At 34.3% G+C, this 15,486-nt stretch overlaps 1 protein-coding gene across 1 annotated transcript in view; it reads left to right on the top strand.

Moving 5' to 3' along the window:
* Positions 1-2,773: 2,773 nt before the first annotated feature.
* LOC309857086 (small ribosomal subunit protein uS5-like) overlaps positions 2,774-15,486 on the top strand; it is a 480,706-nt gene continuing 467,993 nt past the window's right edge. Inside the window, exon 1 of the mRNA XM_082749968.1 lies at positions 2,774-2,991. Coding sequence (XP_082606094.1) covers positions 2,781-2,991 — 211 coding nt within the window. The 5' untranslated portion in view covers positions 2,774-2,780. The remainder of the gene's footprint in view (positions 2,992-15,486) is intronic.

A 15,486-nucleotide genomic window follows, 5' to 3' on the forward strand; every position in this document is an offset into this window, starting at 1 on the left:
TGGTTTGGGACATTGGTATGAATTTACTTAATGGGTCTGTATGTATTTGGGTTGGAGAAAATTTTTAATTTCTACAAAAATTATTAGAATTCTATCTTATTCCCTTTTGATAATTTTCACATGTTAACAAAGCCAACGTTTTTGTCTAGCAGACAAGATCTTAAATCCTAACAAAACTCAATTTTTTCCTTTTTTTTTTAAGTTTGAGAGCCTCATGTTCTCTCATGCTGCTTTAAATACAACTCAAAAAAACAAAAGGAGCTAAATGGGGCAGTAAGCCCAGACTTTTTATTTTAATTTATTTATCTTATTTTTAATTAAAAAATTAAAGATTGTATTTATTTATTTGAGAGAGAGAGAGCATGAGTGGGGCAGGGGGATGTAGCTGCAGAGAGAGACTGAGAAGTATACTCCCTAATGAGCAGGAAGCCCGATATGGGGCTCGATCCCAGGATCCTGACTGAGATCATGACCAGAGACAAAGGCAGATACATGTGCAAAATCCCTTTTTTTCTGGGAAACAATACTTTACAAGAGATGTTTGAAAAAGTACTGGGGAAACAACTTTAATCAGAGATACAAAAATTTAATTGACTTCTGTAAAGCTACAGGGATCCAAATGATGGGAATCCCAGGCCGTTTAGGTTGTGGACCACAGAGTATTCTTCTCTGTAATATTTTATTTTCTTCCATGTCTACTAACTCCAGTCCAAGTTCACTGATCTCTTTTTAGATAGTGCAAAACATGGCAAAGAATACCAAACAAGTGCCCAATATTCTACATTTATTACATCATTTCTAACATATAGAAGTGTGTTATCAAGGCTGGTTCTGTGAACGAACCTAGTTATGCTAAAGTGTGTTTTGTTCTCCAAAAATTAAATTCATGATTATCACACAATTATAAAATACTTGTGTCAAGAATTTTTATTCAAAAATTAATAAGAGAAGAAGATATTAAAACTAGTTCACATGGTTATTTGGGATATAAGCAGAGTTGTGCAGCAGAAGTGCTCTGGGCCCATAATTTGGGTTATAGAATTTATGTTTTCTAATGAAAAATCACTAACTTGCATTATTGTTAACAAGAATCCTGTGCATTACCATCAGTTTTCTCCATTATAACCTCTTGCTCTACAGTTTGTAAATAACTTTGTCAATAGCAAGCTAATAAACGGGGTGACTCCAATGGATTGAGATAATCTCCAGAGTTTCTGCTACATAATGAACAGGACTCCATTGAAAGGACACCTAAGAGTTTATTTTGCCCAAAAATTTGATCACTTTTTTCACTGTCCTTACCTATTTTCCAAACCTAGTTCTTTTCAGTCTACAGACAACCCTGTATCTGACTGACTTGTTAATTCTGGGAATGTCTTGCAGATTAATTTGCTTGCCCGAGGTGGTTCCTCTAATTGATGTCTAAGAACCCTAATTAGTTAAGAAAACTTTTTTTTTTAACATTTTCATTGCTATTTATTATTATTATTATTATTATTATTATTGCTAATATCTCTATTATAAATAATTCACAAGGGCATCTTTCTGACAAAAGACAAAGAGCTGGCTACTAGTAGAAAAAGTACATTTGACTCTGTCAGTGAAAGTGGTAATGGGATTTGAGAAAATAAGGCAAAGCAGTGGAATTATGTGTTAAAACTTTAAATATTATAGACACATTTACTTAATTTCTAATACTGCTTATAATTAAAAAAGATGTTTTCCATGAACCACGCATTACAACAAATATATTGTTTATACAGATTAAATTTTCAGTAAAGGGGCGCCTGGGTGGCTCAGTTGGTTAAGCAGCTGCCTTTGGCTCAGGTCATGATCCCAGCATCCTGGGATCGAGTCCCGCATCTGGCTCCTTGCTCGGCCGGAGCCTGCTTCTCCCTCTGCCTCTGCCTGCCATTCTGTCTGCCTGTGCTTGCTCTCTCACCCACTCTCTCTGAGAAAGAAATAAAATCTTAAAATAAATAAATAAATTTTCATCAAAAAATTATAAGTGTATTTTTTTGTAGGATCATGATAAGCATTTTGCAGATGAGAAAAGTGAAATTTAGAAAAGTATGTCTCTTCAAATCCCTCATACAATATCTGGCCTAGATAGAAGGATATACTATCACAATTGAGGAAGATAATTGAGATTACTTAAAATGATAAACTTTACTGTATAGGGTTTTTTACAAGTTTGCCACAGATTCACATTTTTTAAAATATATATCTATTTGTGTAAAGAGAATGCACTGAGAAGTAAAAAGATAGTGATATATCAGTGCTACCAACTAATGGCTATAATATCATCACCTTATTTATGAACAATGAAACAGTGTGTAATATTTAAATAAATTTAAATAAATTCCTATTTATTTTATATATTTATAAATTTAAATGAATTCCTATTTATTTATTATTAAAGAAATTCCTCTAACAAACAGTATGTTTTGAAGGTTGCTAGCAGGAAAGTGTTGTACGACATGGAAGTAATCAGAAAATGTGATCTAAAATTCTGCTTTCAAGGGCGCCTGGGTGGCTCAGTGGGTTAAAATTCTGCTTTCAAGAAGCTATAACAGTAAGTACTGAGAATTAGCTATTATATGCTATGGATGAATAACTGAAATCTACATTTGAAACTATTGGTACACTATATGTTACCTAATTGAATTTTAAAAAGTTAATAAAAAAAAACCACTATTTTATAAAACAATATTCCCAACAGGCTCTTTTGCTTTAAAATACTCACTTTGTTTCCTCTCCAAGAGAACACCAAATGGCGGATGACGCCGGTGCTGCGGGAGGGCCCGGAGGGCCCGGGGGCCCTGGAATGGGAGGCCGCGGCAATTTCCGCGGTGGCTTCGGCAGAGGCATCCGGGGCCGGGGCCGGGGCCGGGGCCGTGGTCGGGGCCGGGGCCGGGGCCGAGGCCGCGGAGCTCGCGGGGGCAAGGCCGCGGACAAGGAGTGGATCCCTGTCACCAAGCTGGGCGCCTGGTCAAAGACAAGAAGATCAAGTCCCTGGAGGAGATCTATCTCTTCTCCCTGCCCATCAAGGAGTCTGAGATCATCGACTTCTTCCTGGGAGCCTCCCTCAAGGACGAGGTTTTGAAGATCATGCCTGTGCAGAAGCAGACGCGCGCGGGCCAGCGGACCAGGTTCAAGGCATTTGTCGCCATCGGAGATTACAATGGACACGTCGGTTTGGGTGTCAAGTGTTCCAAGGAGGTAGCCACTGCCATCCGCGGAGCCATCATTCTGGCGAAGCTTTCCATTGTCCCTGTGCGGCGAGGCTACTGGGGGAACAAGATCGGCAAGCCCCACACTGTCCCGTGCAAGGTGACTGGCCACTGTGGCTCTGTGCTGGTGCGTCTCATCCCCGCCCCCAGAAGCACTGGCATTGTCTCGGCCCCTGTGCCCAAGAAACTGCTGATGATGGCTGGTATTGACGACTGCTACACCTCGGCCAGGGGCTGCACTGCCACCCTAGGGAACTTTGCCAAGGCTACTTTCGATGCCATCTCCAAGACCTACAGCTATCTCACCCCTGATCTCTGGAAGGAGACTGTGTTCACCAAGTCTCCCTATCAGGAGTTCACGGACCATCTTGTGAAGACCCACACCAGAGTCTCTGTTCAGAGGACCCAGGCTCCAGCTGTGGCTACTACATAGTTTTATACAAGAAAAATAAACTGAACTAAAGCTTGAAAAAAAAATACTCACTTTGTAATGAGAGTCATTACTTTTGTCTAGCCAAATCTTATAGCACTGTTTATCCCTTCCCTGCTTTATCCCTTCCCAGTATCAATAAAGGCTCACTTGGGTTACCTAGAAGCCATGAGAAAGCTTGTAATAGATCTGGCTGGTTTTCACCAGCAATTTGACCACCATGTGCACAGGGAAGTCTATTGATAAAGGCTTTATTGCAATAAGTTGCAAATACATGGATGATTTTGAATTCTCTTTCTTGAGGTCTTGTTTCATGATAATAAATTTAGGGTGGCTTATTGGAATGGATGTTATTAACATATCTTCATAGTTATAAGCACATGGAATTGTAAAATAGATGAATGAATGTGGCATTACTGACAACTGTCCTCATTTTGAAATCAAATTACAGTGTACTAAGATGAGGAAGCAAAGCAGATTTGGGATTATGAGTGAAATAATTTAAAAAAGTCTTGGGGTATGATCAGACTATTGGGTAATTCAGTAGAAAAATGTCTACTGATTGAGATTCTGTGTTCCCTGATTTCAGAGAGAAGTTAAGATAAATAAGTAACACGAGGAGACTAGGAAGCCAAAGATAAGTGATAATTTTGTGCCAGGGTGTGTTTACATCTGTTTATCTTCTTGCTTTACCACTAAGGTTGCTCCTAGAGGAGAGTTTAAATATGTGTTGGAGCTAATCTCTGTGGATTACACAAGAAACCACATCCTACAGCTCTCCCTGAAACACCCCTTATGATTTCAATGTAATTTGGTTTTTGCATTTTTAGAAATAACAAAATACTTTGCAAACTCATCTACTTTATTACCATCACAAGTGAGTCAGCTGACTCCACATTTTAACACAGTGACAGTCACAGAGGAATGGAGGAATGAGTAGAGTTATCAATATATGTGCTTTTAAGAAGTATGACAGGGTAGCAGCTATTTCCAGGAACCAAAACATGGGTCAGCAGCTGTGCAGGAAAAGTGATGGAATAAATGACTCATTTCAGAGGAGTTCTATAACATATTAGTTCTATAATGTATCTTCAGCCCCCAATTACCCGCTTTGATCTAAAGATAAGGATTTACAGTTAAGGTCCCATTTATGATTTGACTGGTGTGGTCTGAATCATTTTTACTATTGTTTTGACTATTACTTGAAGCCTATAGTAGTACTTGGGATATGTGTTGTGTATTCTGTGAACATGTGCTATTTTTAGATTAGATAATTTCTGTCTCGAACCCCTGTTCATTTGTTTGTTTTTGTTTATTTGATAGTGGTTTCAGTAAATGGATATATCTGAAAAATTGCAAAGCCACTATTAAAACAAGTTATTATTATATATAGCATGGAATTGCACATTCCTCCTTTGAATCCGACAGAGCTTCACCATATCCTTAACAATTTGGGAAAAACATGCTATTATTTTTCTTTATAAAATTTCTCCTGTTAGGCTGTGATGGTTGTCATCAGCAGTAACTCCTCTGAAGGCTTTGTCAAAAGAGTTGAAAAAATTGGAAAGGTGTGTGAATGAAGCTGTTTGCTGAATATAAAGAAAAGAGCATTGAAGTACAATTCACACTCTTACTTCTCCTTCTATGCTTTCAGGTGTTTGACATTTGAAAATTTTGCTTCTAGAAGAGATGCCCTATATAATTCTTACTTTAAGGAGCAAGTTGCTTTTATAATTTTTTTATTATTCTACCATTCCAGTATTTCCATTTAAATTAAATTCAATACCATTTAAAAAAAATCAAAAGTGCAGCCAGTATTCAATTCCTGGGCTAAATAATTTTAGAAAGCTTTGTGTTATTGAACCTACAGGGTTTTCCTGTAGTTTTAACTCTTTCTTTCTGTGATTTTTCCCATTAGTCACGTAAGTGACTGCAATATAACAGACATTGAGGATAAAGAAGGACTGAATAGAACAATCCTTGGCCTCATGAAGTTGAGAATCTAGCAAGGGAGTCAAACAATTCAATCATTCAGAGACAATTTATTGAGTGCCTGGTCTAAAATGAGCACAACAAAACCCCAGGCCAGAGGAATCATTTTAATGGGAGAGATAGATAATAGGTAAGCCAACTTTAAAAAAAAAAATCGTACTGCTTTTTCGTTAATAGAGATGCATATTTGAACTAAATAAGCACATTTTAAAAAGAGCAGTGATTGAGAAGAGGTTTTTTAACTGAGTGGTCCAAAAGGGCCTCCCTGAAAAAGTCTGTTTTGAACAGATTTCTGAATAATATCAGCTAGGAAGCTGCGTAAAAATCTCAGGGATGGGTGATTTTTCCAGTCGAAAAACTCTAAAGGCTCCAAAGTCACAATAGAGCTATAAGTTTCTCTAATAAAGTAACTTCTGACAAAGAATGAGAAGAAATAACTAACCCAGGTTTGAAAGAAAAGGGACAGACTTTCTATGGAATTCATATTTAATTAAAGCTCTAAAGGACAAAAATACAATAGAGCAAAATTCTGGTCACGCTGATATACCTAACGAAAGTTCATAAACAAGGTGTGGGTAGCAAAGAGTGTGTGGGAATGTTGGTAAGAACAGTGGGGAAGAGTCATCCCTGAACATGTTCTTAAATGAAGCAATTCTTGGGTTGTATTAAAGGGTAAATTGGAGTTTGCCTAAGTGATTAGAGAAGGATGCCTCAGCTTATGGAAGTTCAAAGCCATAAAGATGTGATAAACTACTGCAGATATTTTCATGTATATTTGTTGTTGCTTCTAGTAATGGTGATCTAAAAACTCCTACTTAAGACAACTAAAAATCCAGACAAAATAGCTTTTAAAGTTAAAAATATCAGAATGATTATAAAAATAAGTGAGGGATTACTGGGCCAAAATACGAAATACAATGAGAGCCTAGAGATATATGCCCTGAAGCCATTTTAGCTATGAGAGCATTTGAAACTGCTAAAACACACTGAGCTGTGTTGTTAATAGACTCTTGATACTAGAGAAACAAATCCAGCAGCAATCAAATTTGAGGACTTTGGTACAACCCAAATTTAAGTTGAGATCCCCAAAGCACAAGGAGAAGCAGAAATAAGACTATAGCCTACCTTGCCTTCTGTGTAAACTGAGAAAGCCAATCACTGAATTTGGAGTATGATTGTCTTGTAGAGTCTCAGATATAAGAGAAAATCCTACCAAGGAGGACCATACCGTTATTATAGCTCTTAATTATCCCTACTCAATAAGAGTTTCAAATATAATGTCTTGAACATAGCAAAATGTAACAAAGCACACAAAGAAAAACCATTAACAAGATTTGATAGACAAAATGGGATTAAGTATGATGTTAAAATGATCAATAAAGATTGTAAAATGGCTTGATTACTCTGCTCAAAGAAATGAAAGGGGAAGCAAATTGAACAAAAAACTGACACTAAAAATGATATTGAGAAAGGTTTTATAAATGAACCAAATGGATACTCTAGAACATTAAAGATATGACAGCTAATTTAAGATACCACAGGGGTGCCTGGGTGGCTCACTTAATTAAACCTCCAATTCTTTTTCCTTTTTTTTTAACACCTTAATTTTATTTTATCTCTTTCAATTTGGCTCAGGTCATGATGTCATGGTTGTGAAATAGAGCCCAGAGTTGGGCTCTGTGCTGAGCCTGGAGCCTGCTTAAGATTCTTTTCCCTTCTTTTTCTATCCCTCCCTGCACTCTCACTTGCTCACTCTCTCTTGCTTGCAAATAAATAGATAGATAGATAGATAATAGACAAAGAAAAATAAAAGCAGATTATGAAAATAAATATAAAGATTTTGAAATGAAAACAAGTTCAAAATAAAATAGAGAAGACCTACACAGCTAAAAGTTCATTCAGAAAATCTACTATTAAAGAAGTCAGTATGACACAGTGTTAAGATATCAAAAGAAATGAAATCTTGCCATTTGCGACAACATGGATGGAACTAGAGCGTATCATGCTTAGCGAAATAAGTCAAGCAGAGAAAGACAACTCTCATATGATCTCCCTGATATGAGGAAGTGGTGATGCAACATGGGGGCTTTAGTGGGTAGGAGAAGAATAAATGAAACAAGATGGGATTGGGAGGGAGACAAACCATAAGTGACTCTTAATCTCACAAAACAAACTGAGGGTTGCTGGGGGGAGGGGGTTTGGGAGAAGGGGGTGGGATTATGGACATTGGGGAGGGTATGTGCTTTCGTGAGTGCTGTGAAGTGTGTAAACCTGGTGATTCACAGACCTGTACCCCTGGGGATAAAAATATATGTTTATAAAAAATAAAAAGTTAAAAAAAAAAAAAAAGATTTGAGCATGTACTTTACAGAAAGGGTAATCCAAATGGCCACTCATATATAAAAACTGTTTATCTTTATTATGAATCTGGAATTAAATTAAATTAAATTAAAAATAAATTAAAACCTAAAATGACATACTATTACACACTTACCATATTGGGCAACAGTAAAATTGCCTTGCAAGAATGTGAAAGAATGAAAGTGCCCATAATAAAAACATTTGAGGTAAGTTGGACAATATTTAGAAAACTTAAAAATAAAAATAAAAATTTGGTCCATTCCTAGAAATACAACATGGAACTAAATGAATATTTTCACCAGGATATGCAAACAGATGATTATAGCTATTTCATTCATAACGGCAGATCAGTAGTGGTCTATTTGCACAATGTTACATTAAATAAGAGAGAATATTAACAAACTGGGAGGAGGGGCTAGGTTGTTATCAGAAGCAGATCTTCTATGGTGCTGATTATGTTCTATTTCTCAAAATCTTTAAGTTAAAAAAGTTTTCAAATTTATATCTAGATAGATAGATGATAGATAGACAGATATCCCAGAAGCTGCAATGCTAGGCTAAGACCAGGCTTTAAAGGGCTTTTCTATACTCTACTAAATACTTGAAACCATTCATTATATCATAGCTCAGTGTTCAAATCTCCATTTGTTTCCTCAGGTTCCTAATATTTACCTTAAGGTGACCTGATTCAGACTTTTGATCACCTTTGTCTAAATATTTCTATTTTAACAAAGTCCTTTTTAACACTGAGAGACTAAAACTTAGAAAAATACTCTGATTGTTATCTCACTAGGGTGGAAAATATATAGTTACCCATTAACTAATGATATCCATGTCTACATTAGATCCGTGGCATTTTTAATTCTTGGGAGCTTTTGGTTAAATGAAATTTTTAAGCTTCCTTTAAAGGAAGCTTTAAGCCATCACCACATGAATAAAATTAAAGAACCAAATGAAAACAGGCCAAGTATTTACAGAGTAATAGAATGTGCAGTGGAAAGAGTACAATTCTGAAATCATAAAGCCTAAATTAGTGTGATGCATTTTTGCTACCCATGTAATCATAAACCAGTTATCTAAATGTGTTAGCCTCAGTTTTTTCACCCATGAAATGGTGATGATAATACTTATTATGCAGCGTTGTTGTGTGGATGTGATGAAGCATGGAGCATGAGAGTCTCATATTCCATGCTAAAATGATAGCTATTTTTATACTTATAATAATTCTAGTAATAGTAATTAAATTGTTCAAAATGGTAATATTCATTTATATTGAGGCATTGTATTGACTATTATTAGACACATTTACCAACATAAATTTCATTTTACTTTACCCCCTCTGAGGATATATATTCCCTAATTCAATATGAATCTCCTTATGAATAATAATTATCATAATAAATATGCTGATTTTTCTTCTATTTGTTTTTAAGGAGGTATCCTTTACTGTTGAACATAAAGAAACTTAAGCAAGTCTGTCTTATTCAAACTTTGCATGCTGCTTTCTTATGAAACTAGATTATAGAGTTGTATGAAATAAATTCATGCAGTTAAGACATTGATGTTTGGAACACTGGGTGGTCAGTTTAGTATTTTAAAAGAAGATATTAAATTTAAACCTTAAAACTGAGCTCTTTCAGCCTTTTTTATAGACCATCCTTCATGCTTCATAAGTACTCCTCCATTGTAAACTAAGTAATAGTTTTTGTCACAGTGTATATAACAAAAATGGATTTTATATTCTATTATTTCAGAGTTAGTTGCAGTTTCTACTGCCTTACTTCATTTTTTGAAAAATAGATTAATTCTACAAAAAGTTTTTTCCAGCTTTATTGAAAAAAATCGACATATTTGTAAATTTAAGAAATGATTTCTTATAACATTGCAAACTTTTAACATTGTGTAAATTTTGTACAATTTGATAAATTGGTATACATCTTTATTGCAATATAATCTACACAAAAATGTTAATACATCTACTATCTCGTATAGTTGCCACTGTTTTTTATGCATTTATCATAAGGAATTTTAAGATCTACTCTCTTAGCAACTTTTATGTATATAGTATAGTAGAGATAAACTTCAGAGGTCTTGTGGGTTTTGTTCCAGACTGCCTCAATAAAGTGATTATCTCAATAAACTAAGTCAAATTATTATATTTTTTGGTTTCCCAGTGCATATAAAAAATTATGTTTCCCAGTGCATATAAAAAATAAAAACTATACTGCACTGTTCAAAAGCATTATGTTTTTAAAGAAAATCAATGTATATACCTTAAGTACACTAGTTCTGAGTTTTCAGTGGGTCATAATTACTGATCACAGATCACCATAACAAATACAATAATAATGAAAAAACTTGATATATTGCAAGAATTACCAACATGTGACAAAGAGACACAAAATGAACAAATGTTGTTAGAAAAATGGTGGCAGCAGACCTCTTTTATACAAGATTGCTATAAACTTTCAACTTGTAAGAATGTGATATATGCAAAGTTTATTAAAGGGAAGCACAATAAAAAAAAGTATGTATATCTTATTAACTATGATCATCATGCTGTACATTAGATCCCCAGAACTTTTTCATATTATAGTTGCAAGTTTGCACCCTTTGACCATCTTACTCCACCCCAGGTTCACCCCTTGTCAACTCAACTCTAAGTTTCCATTAGTTTTCCTTTTCCTCAGATTCTGTATGTAAGGGATATCATAATACATAAATTAAAAAAATATATAAAATCTTTGAAATATTTCACTTAGAATAATACCTTCAAGATCCATCCATGCTGTTGTAAATGGCAGTATTTCTTAATTTTTCATGGTTAAGTAGTATTCCGTAGTATATATTTACCATACTTATTTTACTCATTCATCCATTAATGGATACTGAAGTTATTTCCATCTCTTGCTTAGAGTTAATAATTTTATAATAAACATAAGAGTGCAGATATGTCTTTGAACAGTGAACTTCGTTTTCTTTAGATAGATACCTAGAAGTGGGATTACTGAATCATATGGTAATTTTACTTTTAATAATATGAATAATCTCCATACTGTTTTCCATACAAATTTATATCCCTATTACAGTGCATAAGTTCCCCGTTTTCCCCAATATTTACCAAAATTGGTTAGTTTCAATTTTTTGGTAGTATATATTCTAATATCTTGCTGTGTTTTTCAGAGGTAAACAACAACAACAACAACATAAGGACTTTGCCCTGAGATTTTTACGTTGAGCACTTTTTAATGCTCCTGTTGGTCATTTATATAACTTTTTTGAAAAAAAAGTCTATTGAGATCCTTTTGCTATTTTTTTAATCATATATTTTTTTCTATTTGTATCTGTTGGTTATTAACCTCTTTTCAGATATAAGATTCGTAAGTATTTTCTTACATTCTGTGGATTGTGTTTTCATTCTCTCTCCCTTTTTTTGGCAATGCAGAAACGTTAGTTTGATGTAATACCATTTATTTATTTTTGCTTTTTTTGCTTGTGTTTTTGGTCTGGTATCCAAAAAACTATTGGCAAGACCAATGTCAAGGAGAATTTTTCCTATGTTTTCCTTTAGGAAATTTAGTTTCATGCATCACCTTTAAGTCTTTAATCTATTTCAAGTTCAGACTTATGAGTGATATAAGGTTCCCTTTTCATACTGTTTATGTGACTATTCAGTTTTAAATATCATTTATTGAACAGACTATCTTTCCCCATTACATATGTTGGCCCCTGTCAAATATTAGGTGACTGTATGAAAGGATTTATTTCTGGACTCTCAATTCTGTTCTACTTGTTTATTGGTCTGTTTTTATGCCAGTATACTTTATTGTTTTGAGCATGAGGGCTTTGTAGTATAGTTTCAAATCAAGAAGTGTAATCTCCCTTCTTCATTCTTTCTCAGAACTGCTTTGATTATTTGTTGTCTTTCATGGTCTCATATAAACTTTAGGATTCTTTACTTACTTCTGTAAAACAATAATATTGGGTTTTTTTTAAGATTTTTAATTTATTTATTTGACAGAGAGAGATGACAAGCAGGCAGAGAGGCAGGCAGAGAGAGAAGAGGAAGCAGGCTTCCTGCTGAGCAGAGAGCCTGATGCGTGGCTTGATCCCAGGACCCTGGGATCATGACCAGAGCTGAAGGCAGCGGCTTAACCCACTGAGCCACCCAGGCGCCCCTAACATTGGATTTTTGATAGGAATTGGATTTACAGATGGTTTACGGTAGTATGGACATTTTAACAATGTTAATTCTTACCATTCATAAATATGAGCTATCTTTCCATTTCTGTCACCTTCAATTTCTTTATCAATGTCATAGTTTATGGAGTACAGATCTTTCATCTTCTTAGTTAAATCTATTCCTAAGTATTTTATTATTTTTGATGCTATTGTGAATTAGATTGTTTTCTTTATTTTTTCAGATAGTTCATCATTAGAATGTTAAAATGCTCCTGTCTTGTGCTTACTTTGGCAGCACATATACTAAAATTGGAATGGTGCAGAGAAGATTAGCGTGATCACTGAACAAGGATGACATGACAAACTGGGAAGCAGTCCATAAAAAAAAAAAAGAAACAAAACAAAATTCTTTTCTTTTATATATTGATCTTGTATTTGGTAATTTTACTAAATTTGTTTATTCAAATTTATTGTGAATTTTTTAGGATTTTTTAACATGTAAGTTCATGTTATCCAAAAAAAGAAAATTTTACTTCTTCCTTTTTTTTTTTTTTTGGAGTCTCTTATTTCTATGTGTTCCTTGTTTCTCTGGCTAGGACATCCACTACTGTGTCAAATGAGAGTAGTGAAAATGGACACACTTGTCTTTCTTCTGATCTTTAAGGGGAAAACTTTCAAAAGTTTTGATTGAATATGAGATTAGCTCGGGGCTTGCAATCTGTGTTTTTTCTTTAATGGGTTTTTTAAATTATTTTTTAAAATTTTTTATATAATGTGTTTTAATCCCTAGGGGTACAGGTCTGTGAATCACCAGGTTTACACATTTCACAGCACTCACCATCACTCACCATAGCACCTGCCCTCTCCAATGTCCATACCCCCACCATCCTCTCCCAACGCACCTCCCCCCAGCAACCCTCAGTCTGTTTTGTGAGATTCAGTCTTTTATGGTTTGTCTCCCTCCTAATACCATCTTTTTTTATTTTTCTTTTCGTATGCCCGAAACTGCCTATGTTGCATCTCCACTTCATCATATCAGGGAGATCATATGATAGTTGTCTTTCTCAGATTGATTTATTTCGCCAAGCATAATACCCTCTAGTTCCATCCACGTCATCACAAATAGCAGGATTTCATTTCTTTTGATGGCTGCATAGTATTCCATTGAACATATATACCACATCATGTATCTACTGAACATTTGAATGTGTGCTTTGGGGAAACACTTGTTCATGTCTTCTATCCATGGTTTTATTGGATTATTTGTTTTTGGATGTTGACTAAAAACTGGATATTAAGTAACACACAAGACAGGTTTCCTTGAGCTTAAATTTTATTTGCATGAGTATCATTAACAGGAAAAAATATGCATATGGGTATGTACAAGTGTGTTTATGTATACATCTATCTATCTATCCTCTATCCCCTGTCTTCTAATTGTGGTAAATCCTGTAAGGTGGGGAATGGGATAGTCTGAAGAAATATGCTTCTGGATATGCTGGGTAAGCAAATTTAATTGCACTCAGATGCATTGGATATAAGTGAATCACTCAAATGAGTTATTTAATATTATATAGAAACAAATTAAAAGTTTATGTAGTTGAAAATAATAGGTAGTTAAAATAATTTTTTTGTTTGTTGTTTTTGTGTCTTTTTTTGTTTATATATACTATGGTGTGAATGTTTATGTCTCCCAAAATCATATTATGGAATCTAACTCTGTAAGTGCTAGTATTAAAACTTAGGGGCCTTTGGGAGGTGATTAGGTCATAAGTGGGATTACAGTCCTTTTAAAGGAGACCCCAGTGAGTTCTCTTGATTCATTCATCATGTACGTTTACAGTGAGAAGATAGCCATCTATGAGGAAGTGGGCTCTCCCTGGATCTGCCCATTCCTTAATCTTGAACTTCTCCGTTCTAGAACTGTGAGAAATAAATTCCTGTTCTTTATAAGCTATTAAGTCTATATCATGTCCGTTATAGCAGCCTGCATGCAGAAGGACACTATGACCTAAAATGAGAGCAATAAATATAAAGTTTCAGTAAAGTCAGTTGGTACAATGTTTTTTTTTTTTTACTTAGAGAAGACATGCTGCTTCATGTTAAACCTTGATATTGTATATGTTTCTTGAAGGGCCACTTCTTACTCCTTTGTGTGTTTTCCACAAAGTCCAGGATGATGCCTTACATAAAGGTAATATTTTATAAATACTGTTGGAAATATATACTTCTCTAAAATCTTATTTTGCCTACAGATTACTTGGATCCACTTTGTCTTGTGTAGAATATTTGAAATATATTAAGTACAGAATGTCTCTCTAAATAACATTTAGAATCATCATTAGTTTATGACTCCTGACTCATTTGTTTATGCAGTGATACTTACTTCAAGAACACTGAAGTTTGTAATATAATTTTGAATTAATCACCAAGCTAGTTTATTTTAACTTATGAAAAAATAATTTCTCATGTTGGTTTAATTCTGCTCTTATGTTATGGTCATGACATTTTCATTAAAATAAAGTAGAAAATAGAAGTAAATAATTAATGAAAAATAAAAAATAATAAATAAAAAATAAAAGCAAATCTCTTGTGAAATGTTAAACTTTTCTTACTTATTTTGTTTTGCTTTTCCTCTACCATGCTGGCAAAGCTGTATGTTGCAGATAAGTATAATTTTCTAGGTGCTAGGTTTGTTACTTTTGCTAAAATTTTCAAAATATAAGGAGTTGAATAGTCATGGATTGTTTATTAAACTCCTTATCTACACATATAAAAATAAAACAATGATGGTGACCTGGGTATTTCTAAAATTGTATTCTGTTTTTCCATATTATGGTTTACAATGTAATTAATAAAGATTCTGCATATATTAACATCCATCCCCTTCTATCTCATCTGTATGTCCATACAGAGCATGTATGATTTCTATTCATTTCTATGTTGTGGTGAAGAGATTGTCTGAAGTAGCCTATATTTATGCAGGTAGATCTTAAGCTATGGTGCTCTTGTTTATTTGCTTGTTCGTGATCAGTATGTCTGAAAGATGGTAACTATTGCATCAGGTGTGACGATTAAAAAATATTATTGGTGCCTGATACGCTGTATTAAATAGGTAAGTCGATTCATAATTTGTTAATTAAATTAGAAAAGAAATTCCTTTGGATTTGTTCTTTATTAAGAGTTTTTTTTTTAACGAATTCCTTGGGATGTTTTTTGTGTAATATATATCACATGCCTCAACCTTTAAATTTGAATGTAGAAAAGAGTTATCAGAATGAGCCTAGA

The sequence above is a fragment of the Mustela nivalis genome (genome assembly GCF_964662115.1).
Source record: "Mustela nivalis genome assembly, contig: HAP1_SCAFFOLD_335, whole genome shotgun sequence".
NCBI classification, from domain to species: Eukaryota; Metazoa; Chordata; class Mammalia; order Carnivora; family Mustelidae; genus Mustela; species Mustela nivalis.